Raw genomic sequence first — 19,449 nt, forward strand, 5'->3', positions numbered from 1 at the left:
AATTTAATAGCATGCTATAAAGTGGTTAATTGGTCGTGTGAGGGTTAAATACTGTGAACTGATAAAAAAAATATGATTTCTTTTTCTGTATACATTCATGTATAACAAATACTGTGATACTGAAGAACATCATTTATAGGTTTAATTGACAAAACTACAATAATAAATAAAGGCTTTGGACCTGAATTTTGTTTTGGCTTGCTGTCTACACAGTACACATTTGTAACAGCAGGATTAATTACATCTAAACAAAGTGGAGTTATACCACTGAATTTATAAGCCACATGAATGAGCACTCAGGGAATCCCTCTTGTTTAATCTCCTTTGAAGGTTAAAGCTTTATAGAGAATCATAAATAGTAATTTTATGAGCGCCTTATTTTGTAATGGGCAGTGATTGTGCATTAACATTATCTCATGCAAATGCTCCCTTATTAAATGCCCCCTAAAACCCAAGCCAAGCATCTAACACCTGACTGGCCCTGTCTCTAGATCCTCTGGTGTTTGTGTCAGAGTGCAGTCCCACTGTCTGGGCCTGAGGAGTGTTGGTGCTGTGGTGTCTGATAGGCCTCAGATACAGGCTATATTTACCCAATGACCAGACCCCAGAAACCAATCACACGCTCTTTTCCCGCGCCATCAACCCATTAGGATAACATGGTCTGGTCTGGAGAGAGTCAGGTTTGAACGAGAGGTAGAGAGAGTTGGTAGGTTGCTCCCTGTTAGAACAGAATGATGGCATGATAACCAATGAAGACAGTCTGTTGTCAGCAGTCATAAACTAAATAAACTGCTACATACTAATTTGTCTTTACTTGGTGTATTAACATTGTTTATATATTACACCCCAAGCTAGGGAGAAGTCAGAGAAATGAGATTAACTGTAAGGGAACTGCAGCTGAGAGGAACAGTAGCTGACAGAGTCACCAAGGAAGGATTTCTATACAGTTGGGATAACTGTGCTGTGATTAACCATGATCCCAACTGTGTGATGCCGCCACATTGCAAGGAATGGTGCTTTAGAAGGTGTCGCTCACCTTGATGAGGTGTTGGAGGTTTAGGATTTACCCAAATTACAATAAGCGAAGGAATGTAGGTATGAAAGACAAACTCCAAACAACCACTCCTATGTTACACGGATTCTGCAAACCTGTACAAACGTTTGTGCAATGAATAGAGATGAGGAAATAAGGATTAAAAGCAGCTCAGCTGGGTGCAAAGCTGCCAAAAACCTCCAACAAGCCGAGCAACCTTATCTTTTGAATGAGTTGCGAAGAATTCAGCTGGTTCAGCCAGTAAGACTGGGCACATAGCAGAGTCAGAGTCAATATACTTCTGTCTTCTATGTAAACATAAATGCTAAAACGCACTCTAACAGTAGTCCAGACCACATGAGACTGAAGTGAATTTTATTTCCTCTTTCAAAAGTTACACAGTGTCCCTTTAACTGCGAAGTGGCCATCAAAAGAATGCAATTGCACTTGCACCACTTATTTCCAATCACTCACTCCCTGATAAAGAAGCAATAATCCTTATGTCTTATATTCAGTGGAGTGAGAAAGTAATGTTGCTAAAACTAAAAAAAATATTTGTTAATGTATATTACATTCACCATTCATTACTTCTGCTGAGAAATGATCTCTGAAATACTGTACATACTGTGTTGACCCTGACTCATGATACCTGGACATCTTAAGGTGCGAGGAATAGTTACCGGAATGACAATGTTACTGGAAAGGGCTGTGGAGTCTGTGTGCGATACAAACAGAGAGATATAGAGATATTTGTGGATCAGTGTGAGTTTTCAGGGCTCTGCCAGAAACAAGTGCTTATCCAACAGCAGGCCTGTATCCTATCAGCTGCTCTGATGGCCCCAACACACCACTCTCACACCTCCTGCTCCTTCTGGCACTTCTGCTGCGGCTGGTGTTAATGAGATGAGCCAGAGGAGATAGCCCCCATGCAGGACTGATACTTTTGGTAAAGTTTATCAAAGTTAATGGGAGTGAAGGGGGTTTAATTAGTTGGCGAGACGGAAAGAGGCAGACACAGCAACAGCTGGAACAGGTTGCACTCTGAGTGAAGGGAAGTGATTACGTGTATCTCAATGAAGCTGGCATCTGTGGGTTATAGTTTACTTTATTAATCTGTGTGTGTGCCTGTTTGTGAATTCATGAATGTGTCTCCCATTAGCGGAACGGTAGTAGTCTTCACTTGGCGTCTTCCCTCCGAGCATCCAGGTCTCCAGCTGTGTAATGTGATCTGAGTGTGTCTCACTCAAGCACAAGAGCCCGGGGACGTCCATCAGAGCTGCGCTGTAATCACAAGCCCCGTACCCCATACTCGCCTCACAAACAGCCCCTATCCCACCCCCACATCTCCCAACGGCGCCAGCCTCACATCCTCTCCTCACATCCACTTCACACCACGCCACACCAGTCTGGCAGTGTCGGCATGCACACGCAGAGATGACTTCTCCCCCACCAAACGTGGAGCAAGCTCTGCAGAGAGAGAGAGAGAGGGTGTTTGTTCTGTGTCATTCTGCATGTGAGCTGCTAATGTGGAGACAGAGCTGTGCATAGAGTGCAAGAACACAAGAGGGGACATGAGGAGACTAGAAGGGCTAAATCCAGGGCTGAGGAGAGGTCAGAGTTTGTAATAAATGCCTTGACCTTTGCCCACAATACGTCGGACACTTCTTCGCTGTGTGTGCGTGTGTGTGTGTGTGTGTGTGTGTGTGTGTGTGTTGGTAATATGTCCAGCCTAGAGGGAGGTTTGTTGGTCCAGTGCCACATTTCCTTATCTCTGGCCAACATGCGTGTACAAACACACCCACCTCAACCTCAAACCCAGCCAGCCGCTGTTGGGGGGCAGAAAAGAGGAGGAAGGGAAGGGGGGTGGCAAGGTTAACTACAACAGGATCAGTAAAGAAAGAGAGAGAGAGAGGCCTAGCGCCTGACAACTACTGACAGCTGAGCTTCCCCTCTCAGTGGGGCTTTCACGACCACAAACTGACAGTCACCCACACACACAAACACACACACACACATACACGCACACACACAAATCGATCCACTTCAGCTGTGCACATAGCAACTGAGGCCACGCACGAATTATACCCATTTTCTCTCTCATGCAGAGTTTGACATTGACTCTGTCAGACTGTGCTGAGTTGTCTGTGTGGAAGAGGAGCTCTTACGTAACAAGTGCTGATGTTCAGTGTGTGAGTCTGTGTGTGTGTGTGTGAGTCTGTGTGTGTGTGTGTGTGTGATGTTATTCGGGTTTTCCGAGCTTGCCTTCAGTGCACAGTCTCAGCTCAGACAGCCACAATGAAACCACGTTGTGTGTGTGTTTGTGTGTGCATGTTCAATGTGTGTGTGTGGCCCCAAACACACACACATACACACCGCTGGGGACAGTAAGCAACAGGTGTAAAAGAGGATTTAAAAACACACAGTGAACGTTTTTCCCTCTGTTTGACTTCTGAACTTTTGCTGTCACGGCTGGCATGCGATGCCAGCTGTGAAAATGACCTCTTGTGAGCGTAGAAAACATTATGTGTGTCTCTGTGTGAATAAGTGCACTATAAGTAACCTGCTTCTGTGTCTCCTGTTGAAACACTGTGGTCTGTGTTAACCAGTGCGTGACCCGTATGTAATGTATGTTGTTATTTAATGGTCGAAAGCAGCTGCTGATTTCACAGACGACTACAACAAAAAACAGAAGAGGTCGTCACTGATAACTGCACTTCAGACGGACAGCAACAGTGCATTGGATAAGGGAGTAAATCACTTAGTCACTTACATCGATGATGCAGCTGTTAGATTTGTTAATTTGACTGAAGAGGTCACCTCTTTGTTGCTGACTGCAGCCTGATCATTTAAAACTGATAAGGTATTTTCTCTTTTGAACAATGGAGAGCTTCGACTCTATTTTATTTAGAACAAAGAACCTGTCAATTGTAAAGTTGTTTCATTCAGCTGCAAACACAGGATGGTACAGGATGGAGTCATTAGAGATGTTCCCCCTGTTTCCAGTCTTTATGCTAAGCTAGGCTAACCAGCTACTGGTTGCAGCTTCATATTTACTGAACATAGTCACAGGAAGAAGGCGTATGAGCCTATTTGCAAAGATTTCAGACTGTTCCTTTAACACAGAGCCAAGTTTAGAAACACACAATGACCATAGGTGAGATGGGATTAGAGAAGAGAAAGAGCCAAAAAGGGGCATCTTTGGATGGAAGCTGGAGATTGTGTTGATATAAATTTAAATGTATAATCCATCCATCAAGATATTTTTGGCCATAAATTCATCTGTATCATCTTTCTTAAGCTCAGTCTTGAACTCTCAGGGCAGGAACCTCCCCCATCACTCATTTCTCCCATCACTTCTGTTTGGAGGTTTCCTCAAACCTCTCCTATTTTAGTGTGTTCCACCAAACATGATTTGCCCTCTCGTGTAAAGAAAAAACTCACTAAGCTCCCTGTCCTCGCTCTCGCTCTCATAAAACAATGTAGCCAAGTTTGTGTGCGCGAGTGTGTGTGTGTGTGTGTGTGTGTTTCCATGCACCAACAGTTATGTTCCCAATCCTGGAGGGAGTGATCAGCTCTCGGTACAGTGAGGAGGATAGTCCACCCGGATCCACCAGCAGCTCTTTATAAGGACACGGGAAAAAAGGCCTCGCTGCCTCTATATTTAGATGGACTTTATTGGGCCTCTTCGTTTTTTTCTCCCCCCACCCTCCTCCTCCTCCTGTGCTGCCGCTGTTAGAAATCTCTCACCAAAGCCATGTGGGCGGCAGGCCCTCCTCTCTATCGCAGCGAGGGGAGGGAGAGTGATAATGATCTGGGTGATAATAACAGTGCAGAGGAAACGAAAGAGAGATGGGGAGAGGATGGAGGGAGGATGACAGAGAAGTGGTGGGTGGTGAGAGAAGTGTTTTTCATTGTGTCTCATTCGCTCCTCAATGACTGTTATCCACAGTGCCGCGATGTCCTCTCTCTGCCCCACCATCCTACAGCTCGGAGGAGGGCCCGGGTAAGGGGCATGTTATCCATCCAGCCCCATGGAGAGGAGACTGGCGGCCCCCTGATGTCCCACAACCACCGGATGGGTCTCTTCCTGTCCCATTGCTCCAATTTACCCACTATATGGAGAGGCTGAGGAGGCAGGCACTGTTGCATTGAATCTGTGTAAAATATGTCCATATATATATATATAGTCCTCTTATAGGTCCCCTCTACATTCTTCTGTTATCTGGTCTTATCTCCAAAGGGAAGCATATTTCTCAAGAGCTTTGACCTCTGCTGTCCAAATTTACTGCCAATGACAAACAGCACTCTAACATGGCTCACTCTTATCCACCTACCTCCCTCGTTCTTATCTTACTTATTGCCTGGTGATTCTAACAAAGTGTAGTCAAACACTGATGGCACCGAGCCAGCTCGCAGGAGACTTTGCTACTGAGACAGAGGTGAAAAAGAGAAAAAGCTTTGGTGCTAATTAGCTTCAGATGGGGGCTGGTGGCAGACTTGGCTTGACTTGAGTCTTTACAAAACACTGACTAAAGACTCATAAAACCTTGAGCAAACATGGGCTGAGAATATTAACTACTCACTATAGCGACTTGTGTTGTAGGTCTTGGGCGTAACAGCAATCAAACCTCATGCTCGTCTTTGCTTACATCTTCTAAATACCACGAACATAATCACTTGTATCCCCAACCTAATACTAGCATGGCAACATGCTCAGAATGACAATGCTAACATGCTGATGTTTAGGAGCTGTAATTTCAACCATGATCACCATCTTAGTTTAGCATGGTAGCATGCCAACATTTGCTAATAAGCACTAAACACAAAGTATAGCTGAGGCCGATGGGTATGTCATTCATTTTGTGTTGTCATTAGCACAGGACATATTAGAATTTTGACCTGATAACGGTGCTGGTGGTTAGGAGACATCCTGAGGGGGACATGGATGTCTACAACATTTCATGACAATCCCATAGTTGACTTAGAACCACAAATGTCAACCTCATGGAGGCGCTAGAGGTACATTCTGGAAATCACCAGTTAGGATACATCCTCTGGGAACCATGTAAAAATGAGATATTTCAGAGGATAAGTGAAAAGCCATTAAATTTCATGGCAAAACCATCCAATAGTTGTTGAGATATTTCACTAGAAACCAAAAATGTCAACCTGTTGGTGGCATTAGAGCAAAAGTCAGGAGTTCAACAATATCAGTAGGATTCGTCCCCTGAGGACCATGAATGTTTGTACACAATTTCTCTGCATCTGATCCAGTATTTGTTGAGATATTTTAGTCTGGACCAAAGTGGTGGACCAAACCACAGAGCCATGCCACTAATAATGCCATTTAGACATATAGACTACACTTGTCTGGCTGGGTTTGTTGTCTGTCATTCTGTAAGTGAATGGCTTGTCTGTGGCTGTGCTTATCTTGGACAAAATACCCTGGAGGCATGACAGGCTGAAAAGGGGACCTAAAGAATCTTTATCTTTACCTCACCGATGAGCAAAGCCCAGTCAGGTGTGGCTGAACGAGGAAGATTTGCATATGAGCTGCCAAATTCAGGAGTCACACAAGAAAAGCGTCAACTGCCATGCAAATGAGAAGCAAATGAGATTCAAAGCAGGCAGAGGTGAAGGAGTGGTCAAAATGTTGAGAGCACAGGAGTGTTTTTGTGTATCCATGCAGTCATTTGTGCCTCTGACGGCAGGCTAAAAGGTCTGTCAAGTTTTAACCACAACAGCAACAGCAGCCCTCTGGGGAGGGACAAACCATGACATCAGAATGGTGGAAGCAGCGCTGAAGACAATAGCTCTCTGTGCGGGAGTAGAGCCGAGGCGTGGCCTTGCTGGACAGAGGGTCTTCTCAGTGGACCAGCCGGCCTCAGCAGCTGTCTCAACCTCTGTCTCTATCTCTGTCACACACACAATCTCAATTCAGCATGAAAGCTGACATAGCATTCGGACGGAGGATCGACAGATTTATGTTAAATCCCTTTACCCCTATGTATCTGTGTGTGTGTGTGTGTGTGTGTGTGTGTGTGTGTGAGAGAGAGAGAGAGAGAGAGCCTCTCTCTGTCCAAGGTCAGTGCCAGCTCAGGAACGCAGGGACGGAGGTGGAGTAGGAGGAGAGCCCCGGAGAAAAAAACATAGTTCATACAAACTTGCAAAACAAAGAACCAATGGACAGAAAAGCCCCCACTGACAGGAGATCAGGGTTGATAGTAGCATAGATGAGTGTGTGTGTGTGTGTGTGTGTGTGTATGTGTGTGTGTGCGCTCATGTAAACACGTAACACACAGCACACAGCCTGCCCACATGACAGAACTGTATTTACACTCTGCTTGTCTTCTCGTAATTGCCTGAAGAGATATAGAAAAAAGATTCCAGACTTGCAGCCGCTGCACGCCTTGTGCCCGATTACTGAAGTTCAAGTTATTTACCCAGACCCTCCAGCGGAGAGCCCTCTTCTTAAACAGCCGTAAAGGTTTACAGGCCATAACAGAGAGGAGTGAAGAAGCTCACCACGTAGCTGAATTTCACACAGGGAGAGGAGAGAGCTGAGGGAGAAGTTAGAGCCTCATACATCCCTCAGGGACTCAACACCTGGGTTGTCAAAAGGAGCCTGGCTAGCCTTTTAAAAAGCTCAATACGGGGTGTGCAAACAAGTGGACGAGCATCATTGAGCGTGTATGAGCAGTGTATCAACACAAAACCCACCTGCCCTTCAGTTTAGGTCTAATGACAACAAATGCAACAAAAGCAGTGTGCGATACGCCCAGCCTCGAGGGGCCGCCACAGCTCTCCATTCAGCCTCCCATTCACCTGTGAGGTGGATTCAATAGGTCTGCATGTTATTAAAAGCTTTGATACACATGGGGCTGATGGTATTATGAGTTTGCGTAGAGGACAGCGGCCTAAACTGAGGGGGTTTTACATGATGATTGGACCATTGTTGGAGCCTCCAGCCTGGCTGTAGGCTCTGAGCTCTGCTCAAGGACGCTGAACAAGAGCTTTTATTTTCAACCAGTCTGCCATTTTTCTGAAAAGATGGTCTAGCTGTATTATTCCTCTAAGGGCATATACACATGTGCATACAAAATATAACCTAGTCGTTATGGTTAGTGGTATGCTGCCTTATAGTCTTATATTTAAAAGAAATGTATTTTCGCTAAACATCTGTTTGACAGTAACTAGCATCCTGATGGCAGCCTTCCTCTACACCTCATTTTGTAAACATTCCTGTAATGCCAAAGCTTAATGACTTTGAAAGTCACATGATATGAGGCTATTTCTTGGGCACAGGGAGTAAAACAAACAATGAGGAGATGGAGAAAAAATATAAACAATACTAGGAAAAAGGATTTGGCACTGCCGACATGGCTGTTAAAGCTGTGACACTGGTGGGCACATGACCCACTCACTTCCCAGTGCGTTTTGAATTGGATGCCATGTGATGGTGGGTGAAAGAGAAGCATGTCCGACTGTTGTGTCGTGAACCGCGTGACCCTCACACACAGCTGCACACTGCGAGACACACAGTCTCCTGCTTTATCCCGGGATCAAGATCAGCGAGGGTATCTTCAAGAGAAGACAGGACACACATGTCAACCACAGGCCCTTTGCTATGTAAATTCTGTCAGTCAGTCAAAAGACAATGACTGCCATCTAGTGGTGACTCAGTATAGAGGAAAGCTTTGCACAGTTAAAGGAAAAGTGGGGTAAGATGAGGCACTACTTATCTGGAAATGTGCCAGAACTTAACACTTGCACTGACTTTCAAATAAAGACAAACAATGTGGCTCAATAATAAAAATGAAAATACAGCTTCTCAACAGCTTCTACAGAACTCACAGAATAGTAGGAAGATAAGTTATTGTGTGCTATTTTACATATTTGCACATTAGCTTGTGTGATTTTATAGGTAGACACACTTTAAGACAAGAAAAATAGCATTGGCAAGTAAAAAAAAAAAAGGCATTGCTGTTGCGTAACCCAACAAAGAACAAATATAAATGCAGAGCAAGTTTAACCTCTGGCTCAGCTTACCTCAGACATTTGGCTCAGTTTACTGCATAGCCACCTTTTAATAAAGAATGGTCTTCTGTTTCTGATGCTGGTAACCAGATTGTTTCCAGGAGGACTCAAAAGACTACCGTACACACTTTAATGACGTGTCTCCTTTGAATTGTGCATGTCACACAATACAAAAACTCTTCATGTGGTACTGATTTATTCAAACATTCATGTGTGTTGTTTTCATGACATTACAATGGTAAACAAAATAAAAATTCAACTGACCAAAAAAAAAGTCTCTGATGCATACTAAATGTTACTGATCCACTGAGCGCTGCTGTACATGAAATAAAAACTACTACAGAAATGTCTCTACTCAAATCACGCAGTCCTGCAGTGAACTGTATCATACATCATCATAGAAACAGCTGCCACTGCTGTTCTCATCTGTGTCAACCTGTGGGGAAAAGATGCTTCCTCCAACATTTTTTCTGGATAAAAACCAGACAAACTGTTCCTCTATCCGTCCAGTAACTTGAGGATGCTCTCCCTCTCCTTCAGTGCTTTCCAGGCCTGGTCCTTCTCCTTCTTGGTTGGAGTGCGTTTCTTCTGCCGGGCTGCCATGATTCTTCGAAATCCCTCCATGACTTCGTTATCCGACACCCTGACTCTCTGCCTCAGCTCTTGCTTGCGCATCTCCTCTTTCGCCAACCTGTGAGGCAGCAGCAAATAAAAAGTTAACAGCTGATCGTGGGTCAGACTTTATTTGATGTACAGTAATGTATCCATTGCTGGCCCGTGTCCTCACCGGAGCAGCTCCTGCTTGCGGGCTCTGTTGTGAGCACTCAGGGCTTTGAGCTCTGCTTGTCTTTTCTGCAGCTCTGCCAGGACCTCGTCCTCAGAGTCTCCTCCTGGTCCAGGTCGCTCCTCAGAGTCCAGCAGCCCCTGAGCCACCAGCTCCTCTTTGATCCGAGCCTCCAGAGAACGTGTGTGGGGAACACTGGAGGGGGAGAAGAAAGACAGAAGATATGAGATATAAAACTTCAGGATGGCAACATGATGTCTACAATAACCTTATTCTTATCGTATTTTGTTTGCTCTGTTTAGTGAATGTATTTGTTGCTCACAATGACCTGGGATTAACCCATGCAGCCATCTTTGACTCAAGCCTGTTGATGAACTCTAGACCTAAACTAGATTATAACTCATTTGAAAGCCTCGTTATGAGTCTCTCACTCCCAACCTGGAAAACACTGAAGCCAGTCTTATTCGTTATAGTCTATCGCGCTCCAGGTCCATACTCTGAATTCTTATCTGAATTCTCAGAGTTTTTATCAGGTTTAGTCCTTAAAACAGACAAAGTCATTATCGTAGGGGATTTTAATATTCATGTGGATGTTGATAAGGATAGCCTTGGTACTGCATTTACCTCTTTATTGGATTCGATTGGCTTCTGTCAGAGGGTACAGAAACCCACTCACTGTTTTAATCACACCCTCGACCTGGTTCTGACATATGGACTTGAAATTGAACATCTAACTGTCTTTCCACAGAATCCTTTGTTATCGGACCATTATTTAATAACTTTTGAATTCCTATTACTGGACTACACGCCATTAGGCAAAAAAGTCTACACCAGATATCTATCTGATAGTGCTGTAGCTAAATTTAAGGAAGTGATTCCATCGGCATTAAATTCAATGCCGTGTCTCAATACAACTGAGGACTCCTATGCTAACCTTCGTCCCTCTCAAATAGACAATGTTGTTGACAGTGCTGCAGGCTCAATGCGATTGACACTTGACTCTATTGCCCCTCTTAAAAAGAAGATAATAAAACAAAGAAAGTCGGCTCCATGGTATAACACCCAAACCCGCAAATTAAAGCAAACAGTGCAGAAACTTGAAAGGAAATGGCGCTCCACCAAACTAGAGGAATCACGTTTAATTTGGCAAGATAGTCTTAGAACTTATAGGAAGGCCCTCTGTAAAGCCAGAGCAGCCTATTACTCAACATTAATAGAAGAGAACAAGAACAACCCCAGGTTTCTCTTCAGCACTGTAGCCAGGCTGACAGAGAGTCACAGCTCTATGGAGCCATGTATTCCTATAACCCTCAGCAGTAATGACTTCATGAGCTTCTTTAATTATAAAATTCTAACTATTAGAGACAGAATTGATCACCTCCTGTCTTCAGGTGGTACCTTACCTTCAAACACAGGAATCTCAGAAATAGCTGTAAAACCTGATGTATATTTAGATTGCTTTTCTCCCATTGACCTTCACCAAATTACTAAAACTATCTCTTCATCTAAGCCATCAACTTGTCTCTTAGACCCCATCCCAACCTGGCTGCTCAAAGAGGTTTTACCTTTAGTCAGCACTTCTTTACTAGACATGATCAATCTGTCTTTATTAACAGGCTACGTACCACAGTCCTTTAAAGTTGCTGTAATTAAACCTCTTCTTAAAAAGACCACACTTGATCCAGAGGTTTTAGCCAACTATAGACCTATATCTAACCTCCCCTTTCTCTCCAAGATCCTTGAGAAAGCAGTCGCCAACCAGCTGTGTGACTTTCTACATGACAATAGGTTGCTTGAGGACTTTCAGTCAGGTTTCAGAGCTCATCATAGCACAGAGACGGCACTGGTGAAAGTTACAAATGACCTTCTCACTGCATCAGACAAAGGACTTGTCTCTATACTTGTTTTGTTAGATCTTAGTGCTGCATTCGACACCATTGACCATCATATCCTATTACAGAGACTGGAACATTTAATTGGCATCAAAGGAACCGCACTAAGCTGGTTTAAGTCGTATTTATCAGATCGATCTCAGTTTGTACATGTTAACGATGAATCCTCCATGTACGCCAAAGTCAGTCATGGAGTTCCACAAGGTTCTGTGCTTGGACCAATACTATTCACCTTATATATGCTTCCTTTAGGGGATATTATTAGAAAACACTCCATACATTTTCATTGCTATGCAGATGATACCCAGCTATATTTATCGATCAAGCCAGAAGAACCTCATCAGTTAGCCAACCTCCAAGCATGCCTTAAGGACATAAAGACCTGGATGACCTGTAATTATCTGATGTTGAACTCAGACAAGACAGAAGTTATTGCACCTCAGAAATACAATATCTAAGGATATTGTTACCCTAGATGGCATTGCCCTGGCCTCCAGCGCCACCGTGAGGAATCTCGGAGTTGTCTTTGATCAGGACATGTCCTTTAACTCCCACGTAAAACAAACTTCACGGACTGCCTTTTTTCACCTACGTAATATTGCAAAAATCAGGAAGATCCTGTCTCAAACAGATGCAGAAAAATTAGTCCATGCATTTGTCACGTCTAGGCTGGATTATTGCAATTCCTTATTATCAGGCTGTCCCAATAAGTCCCTGAGGACTCTCCAGCTGATCCAGAATGCTGCAGCACGTGTACTGACAGGAACCAGGAAAAGAGATCATATTTCTCCTGTATTAGCTTCTCTGCACTGGCTCCCTGTAAAATCTAGAATAGAGTTTAAAATCCTTCTCCTCACCTACAAAGCTCTTACTGGTCAGGCACCATCATATCTTAAAGAGCTCATAGTACCTTATTACCCCACTAGAGCACTCCGCTCCCAGAATGCAGGGTTGCTTGTGGTTCCTAGAGTCTCCAAAAACAGAACAGGAGCCAGAGCCTTCAGCTATCAAGCTCCTCTCCTGTGGAATCAGCTCCCAGTTTGGGTCCGGGAGGCAGACACACTCTCTACTTTTAAGAGTAGGCTTAAAACTTTGCTTTTTGATAACGCTTATAGTTAAGGGCTGGCTCAGGCCTGCCTGGACCAGCCCCCTAGTTATGCTGCTATAGGCCTACACTGCCGGGGGACTTCCCATGATGCACTGAGCTTCCCTCCTCTCCCTCTTCATCTTTGCACATTCATCACAGTCCAATGCATGTTACTAACTTTATGTCTTCCCCGGAGTTTCTTTGTGCTTTGTCGACTCGTAGGTCGCTGTGGATCGTGGTCCTGGTACGCCTGGGTGCTGCCGCCATGGGCCTGCCTGACTCTCATCACTACAGTTATTATGTTTAGTCGTAGTTCTGTTACTATTAAAGCTGCTATTATTAATCTCAGCTAATATTACAGCTATTTCTACTGTTAGTGCTGCCATACATCTCTGTCTGTCTGTCTGTCTGTCTGTCTGTCTGTCTGTCTGTCTGTCTGTCTGTCTGTCTGTCTGTCTGTCTGTCTGTCTGTCTGTCTGTCTGTCTGTCTGTCTGTCTGTCTGTCTGTCTCTCTCTCTCTCTCTCTCTCTCTCTCTCTCTCTCTCTCTCTCTCTCTCTCTCTCTCTCTCTCTCTCTCTCTCTCTCTCTCTCTCTCTCTCTCTCTCTCTCTCTCTCTCTCTCTCTCTCTCTCTCTCTCTCTCTCTCTCTCTAAAACCCAACCGGTCAAAGCAGATGACCGCCCACCTAGAGTCTGGTTCTGCTCAAGGTTTCTGCCTCTTAAAAGGAAGTTTTCCCTTGCCACTGTCGCCAAAGGTCTTGCTCATGGTGGGAACTGTTGGGTCTCTGTAATAACATTATAAAGAGTCGGTCTAGACCTGCTCTATTTTGTAAAGTGTCATGAGATGACTTTGTTGTGATTTGGCGCTATATAAATAAAATTGAATTGAATTGAATTGACAGTAGTCTGGTATGAATGGGTCAAACACAGGTTGAGCATGTGTTTATTATCCTGCGTCAGACAGTGTGAGAATGTAACTTGTGTATAAAATGGCTGCCAACATGCCCAGTTACCCAGTGTGGAGGTCTGATCTTTTGATATCTTGTATATTTGTGGCACAAATACCTAAAGGCTTTTCCTTGGCTTCGAGGAGAAGTCCCAGCACCATCATTAGCATCCTTCCCTGAAATGTCAGGTATAGGAGAATCCTCCATGGGGGATATAATGTTCTCCTGGAAGAAAACAAGTGTCATGTTTCAGTGTTTTCACAATATTTATATATATATATATATATATATATATATATATATATAATATTTTGGACAACATATCTCAGTCATTTGTATTTTCAAAAGCCACTATGCATTATGGGATGTTTTATCAGTGCACATGCTTGATCACAAAATGCTTCAAAGGTCTTCAACATACTGACCTCAACAAGGGCCTGGAGCAGACGCTGCGTGAGAGGACCGAAGGGACATCCGTCTTCTGGAGATTCATGTTGAGACTCTGACTTTTTCAACAAGGAGTCCACATCTAGAGCAGTTGGACGTGAACACGGGTATTAAGGTGGATATAAGCTTGTGCAGTAACTACCGTAATGCCAAGGGCAAACAAGCCCATGTGCAGTCAATTAAGGCGCAGGCTGTAGGCTCCCCTCACCTTTTGCATCCAGCTCAGACAGCGGCCCCCCCATGAGGCTCTTTTTCTTGTCGTTGGCTCGTGCCCCTTCCCTCTGCTCCTCCAGCAGATCTTCCTGAGCCCACCGCTGAGAGTAGTGTTTCCCCAGTGCTGGAATCTACAGTCAACACAGACAGTACCAAAGCTCAGCACACATTTAAAGTGACACATTTCACTTAACACAGTAAAAACACCCAGAATGTTGGCCGTATTTCAGTGAAATTAGGTACAACAGCAACAGGCTTTTTAAATATCATACTTTGAAATATTCAGCTTCATCCTCTGGGGGTTTCAGAAGCTCTTCTAGCAATCGTATCTCTTCATTCGTGATGTCAGCACAATATGGCTCAACTGATGCCCAAAATCTGAAATAAAAAGAAAAACATTTGAAATACAAAGATACCTTGCCAGAACAAAACTCATTTATATTACCTTCATTCTTACTACAGCACACCTGTGTGAGACTAGCTACACTTAATGCCGAATAAAGGAGCAAAGAGGAAAAACACTGAGGCAAAGCAAATACAACAGAACTAAGAGATATTGTGAAGAGCTGTTTTTGCTGACCTGTTGGGTGCATCATTTTTAGGAGTGCGGGGAATGTCTTGTGGCTCGTCTGTAAATTCATACTCTTGGACTTTAGGCTGCAGATTTTTGGATTTGGGTCTGCCAGGGCCTGGACCTGGCCCGTGACCGCCTTTGCCGTCCAACTTCTGCTTCTTTGGTTTGTGGCGAGAGGAGGCAGCAGGGTCGGGGTCTTTTCCCAGCTTCAGAAAGCGCTTATCTCCCTTCTTGTCCTGCCAGTCTGTGAGGATCTGAGACAGTGGCATTTTTGGAATTATGTGTTTTTGGGATTCACAGTCAACGACAACTGACTTGGGATGAAAACCAGATAGCACATAAACACGTTTAATGAAGGGGGGAGGAATCACATCTTTCTCCTACCTGTCTCTGCTCCTCCAGGGCTCGGAGGCGGCGGCTGGCTGAGGACAGGAGCGTCTCCAGCTCCAGCTGCAGGGTGTCCAGCTCCTCAATGCCGATGCCATCGTCCTCTGAGCGGCCGAGCACAGCAGTGTAGCGGGGACATACCTTCACATGCTCGACGGGCTTGAAGTCGTAGTATTTCAGCGGGGGGCAGTCCTTCAACTCACTCATGATGCTGTGTGACAGAGACCTGGCAGTGTCTGGATAAACTGATACAGGGACAGTGGACAGATGGACAGTGTGGACAATAAAAGAAAATGAGACTCACACATGGTGACGCCCAGCTGTTGTTCTTAATCTTTTTTTTTTATGTTTGTCTGCGTCTCTCCATCACATACACGCATTAAACACACACCCAATCACGCACGCACCCAAATACACGTACACACGTATACGCAGGTCGGCATCATAGAAAGCAAGCTCGCGAGGCCCAGAACTGCCCGAATTACTCGTAAATTTTAATGACGGTCGCTGTGATTTCGTGATTTTGCACACAAACGTTTTGCATGAAAGCGTATTAAAGTTACAAGAGTTGAATGGTACAAACCTAAAGCACAGATATTTATCTTTGAATGTTTAAGAGCAACGATATTTACCGTCAGTGAATGGCGCCCATGATGGAAAAGCCCAATTGTGATTGGAGGGGGGGGTGAGAAATACAGTCAAATGAAATTATGGCCTATTTTCGACCAAATAACATTTCAAGAACATAATTAAAATTACAAAACGTTACAAAAATTGAAGGAGCATTTTCAAATCCTAATATCCATCAAAACAAACACGAGGAGTTATTAATCCATTAACCTAATTCTACAATGGTATCATCGGAACAAACCATATCGTGTCAAGGTGCATAAAAAATAGATAACCGCTAAACCCGTAATTTAGCCATTTAACTAAGTCATATATATGTTATGACGTTATTATTTTACATATTTTATTCAATACAGGTTACAAAAGGTCAAAATGACCCCTGAACCAAAATGTATCCTGTTCACAGAGCGGAATAGACGCATCGTAGGGTATGTTCGTTTTACAGGAAACATACTCCACCCGGGCGGAGTGATGAGCGTTAACAGCAACATTTCTGGTGTGTGGAGAAATCCGCTTCATCAAACGAAGAGACAAGTAAAAAACTAGCGCACCCTATCTGCACTCGACGATGTAGGATTTACGGAAGAGGAGTACCAGGCGTGGCTGAGCAACTTCCGTCTTTTACAGCACAAAAATGGTAAGTCTCTTGCTCTAAATGTACCTTTATAGTTAATTAATTAGCCATTTACCTCCGCTAACTATGGCTACATTCAAGGCGAGATTAGCTAGCTAGCTCCCTGTTTCTCATAGACGGGGTCTCTGGTTGGCTGCAGTGAAATGAGAGGACGGGCATCCTTGATACGTTTTGCAGAAACTGAAGTGATTGAGCTGAGCTGTCTTTGCCTCTCGGCCCCGTTTTCTCCTCGTTATTATGACTGTCAATAGACGGTGGATATCTTCGGCATAGGCAGAGTGATGTAGATGGACGTAAATAATCTGGATGTGCTGCTATCTCGGTCACATTAAAGCGTCCCATCTGCTAACGTTAATACAAGCAAAATCATTCATGTTTTAAGAAGGGCCCCTCATATCTACATACATATAACTTGCACCAGGTTAATACTGGTTAGCATCATGTGTTTTTTTTCTCTCTCTAAAATGACTGTTAATGGTTTTATCTTCAAAGTTTAAAGTGGGCTGTAACTGAAGCAGTACACAGTGCTTCCCCGCAAACAGCTCATTCTGGTTCCTGACCTTAAAAGCTGACCCTGCTGGTTGAGTCACCCTCACTAGACTGGGAGGTTCAGCTTGCCCATGTACCCTGATCTGAATAACAAATGCATCATCCAACAGGATCTTCTCTGCAGTGGGACCCACCCCAAACGCTGATTTTATTCCATTTCTCCCCCAGACAGCGACTTTGCGCCCCTACTTAAACGCTGTGAGGGCCACCCTGCAGGCAGCCCTCTGTCTGGAGAACTTCTCCTCTCAGGTGGTGGAACGTCACAACAAGCCAGAGGTGGAGGTCAGGTATGTTCAGTTCCTTGTGTTTGGAGTTAGCAGGCTCACGGCCCCCCCCCCCCCCCCCCCTTGCTGCCTCCTGTTTCTCCTGCCCTCAAGCTGCTTGCAGATCATCTGCAGCTGTCACACAAGTGTGGACTTGTGCAAACGCATAAGAAAATAAAGGGAGGGAAAAATGACACAAGCATGGGCAAGGCTGTTAAGTTGGCCAGCTGGGACTTGCTGCAGCCTGTTTGCAGGTGTCTTCCCAATACAGTGTGAGGATTAAGAGTTTTTCAACAAGTCACTATAACTTCTATGGTTCAACGTAGACCCATGCACAACAATGCCTTTCAGTATCTAGAAAACACAATGGCTTAAAACTGAGCAGGCCTGCTTTTATTTTTAATGGATGGCTCGTGCTGTGGTTACAGGAGCAGCAAGGAGCTGCTGCTTCAGCCCGTGGTGATTAGCCGTAATGACAAGGAGAAGGTTCTCATCGAGGGATCCATCAACTCTGTCAGAGTCAGCATTGCTGTCAAACAGGTGATTTAAAAACAGCAGGATTTTGACTGTTATGAGCTGTTCACATTACCCTACTTTCTTTCACAGTCTAAAATGCATTAAAAAACAAACATCTGGTATTGTTCACTGCAGGCTGATGAGATTGAGAAGATCCTCTGCCACAAGTTCATGCGCTTCATGATGATGAGAGCAGAGAACTTCTTCATTCTGAGGAGGAAACCAGTAGAGGTAAGAGACAGAGTGGTAGTCTGGATTATTCATATATATAAGAAAGTGAGTGACAAAAGAGGAATCGATATGCAGTAACAGTATGACAGGTAGAATAGAGGAGCAGTGTGAACTTTTTAAGTGGCAAACATCACACGGCTCTTCATGCTCAGATGTTCTAGAAACTTTATACAAACATAAAATACTTAAATATAATATAACATACATTCCGTGAATGCAGTTGCACGAGTGATATTTGATCTCTGACTCACTTCTTTTCCATTTCCTCTCTTGCACTGCGATTTCAGGGATATGATATTAGCTTCTTGATTACCAACTTCCACACGGAGCAGATGTACAAACACAAGCTGGTGGACTTCGTCATCCACTTCATGGAGGAGATCGACAAGGAGATCAGCGAGATGAAACTGTCTGTTAACGCCAGGGCCCGTATCGTCGCTGAGGAATTCCTCAAGAACGTAAGAAATCTGCATGTTGACGTGTTGTTTTTCTGCATGTAACAGTCAGACTCGTAGCTGTAATTGTGTACACATGTTCTGTATTGTGAACGACAGAAATGCTTACATGGAAAATAATTATCCTCTTCACAGTTCTGATGACAGTGTTGTCCATGGTCCCACACAAGCTGGGCAAACGCTCCAAGGACCAATCAGCACAAGAGTGGAGAACTAAAGGAGTAAACAGCCAATCAGCAAGGAGATAAGAGGAACATGACCAGTCTGGCAATGACATCCTTTGCACCCGTCTTGAATATTTCCCTGTAATCATGGATATCAATGACTGTATATAATGAAATATTTACCAGTTTCATTTTCAGCCACTTAGAACAAATCCCCAAGCAAAGGCGGGTCCTTAAAGTATTAACCAAGTTGATAGCCATGGGTACAGGGGCACCGAGAACGCGTTGTTGCAAATAAAACGGCCAGGTTTTTTTGTATTTTCTGTATGTGAGTCTGTGCGTTCTGTCACGGTTGTTTCAAATTTGTCTCTGTTCAGGAAAACCGGCGTTTGAGGAAGGTAGTCTGTGTGGCATTTAATCACGGACATGGAGCAAAAGCTTGTCTGTAAAGAAGCCACCAAAACCCATGTATGAAAATAATGAAAGATAATAAAACCCTGTTGTTTATACCTTTGGTGTGCCTATTCAAATACTGTCAATCATTGTGTGCCATTCATGGTGAGCGTTTGTGTTGCTGCTGTACCTATAAATGGATTTGTTCTGCAACT

The 19,449-nt window shown here is 44.1% G+C and overlaps 2 protein-coding genes across 2 annotated transcripts; one reads left to right on the top strand and one right to left on the bottom strand.

The window, feature by feature from the left end:
- Positions 1 to 9,269: 9,269 nt before the first annotated feature.
- tada3l (transcriptional adaptor 3 (NGG1 homolog, yeast)-like) lies at positions 9,270 to 16,052 on the bottom strand. Its single transcript, XM_070903184.1, has 9 exons — positions 16,032 to 16,052; positions 15,397 to 15,644; positions 15,019 to 15,266; positions 14,711 to 14,816; positions 14,434 to 14,569; positions 14,204 to 14,307; positions 13,897 to 14,003; positions 9,858 to 10,049; positions 9,270 to 9,761 (listed from the first exon to the last, which is right to left on the bottom strand). Exons 2-9 carry the CDS (start codon positions 15,604 to 15,606, stop codon positions 9,569 to 9,571), a joined length of 1,296 nt encoding a protein of 431 aa, XP_070759285.1. The 5' UTR covers positions 15,607 to 15,644; positions 16,032 to 16,052; the 3' UTR covers positions 9,270 to 9,568.
- Positions 16,053 to 16,585: 533 nt separating this feature from the next.
- Positions 16,586 to 19,350, top strand: arpc4l (actin related protein 2/3 complex, subunit 4, like). Its single transcript, XM_070903185.1, has 6 exons — positions 16,586 to 16,666; positions 17,381 to 17,499; positions 17,904 to 18,015; positions 18,127 to 18,222; positions 18,510 to 18,680; positions 18,813 to 19,350. Exons 1-6 carry the CDS (start codon positions 16,664 to 16,666, stop codon positions 18,816 to 18,818), a joined length of 507 nt encoding a protein of 168 aa, XP_070759286.1. The 5' UTR covers positions 16,586 to 16,663; the 3' UTR covers positions 18,819 to 19,350.
- The last annotated feature ends 99 nt before the right edge of the window (positions 19,351 to 19,449 follow it).

The sequence above is a fragment of the Enoplosus armatus genome, chromosome 3 (genome assembly GCF_043641665.1).
Source record: "Enoplosus armatus isolate fEnoArm2 chromosome 3, fEnoArm2.hap1, whole genome shotgun sequence".
Taxonomy (NCBI): Eukaryota; Metazoa; Chordata; class Actinopteri; order Centrarchiformes; family Enoplosidae; genus Enoplosus; species Enoplosus armatus.

Excerpts from the sequence above, each read along its gene's own strand:
- arpc4l (XM_070903185.1), top strand. Across the intron at positions 17,500-17,903 it reads AAGCCAGAGGTGGAGGTCAG|GAGCAGCAAGGAGCTGCTGC; the intron begins GTATGTTCAGTT and ends CTGTGGTTACAG. Across the intron at positions 18,223-18,509 it reads TGAGGAGGAAACCAGTAGAG|GGATATGATATTAGCTTCTT; the intron begins GTAAGAGACAGA and ends CTGCGATTTCAG.
- tada3l (XM_070903184.1), bottom strand. The coding sequence starts at position 15,606 with ATGAGTGAGTTGAAGGACTGCCCCCCGCTGAAATACTACGACTTCAAG. Across the intron at positions 14,817-15,018 it reads AAAAATGATGCACCCAACAG|ATTTTGGGCATCAGTTGAGC; the intron begins GTCAGCAAAAAC and ends TTTTTATTTCAG. Across the intron at positions 14,004-14,203 it reads TGCTCCAGGCCCTTGTTGAG|GAGAACATTATATCCCCCAT; the intron begins GTCAGTATGTTG and ends GTTTTCTTCCAG.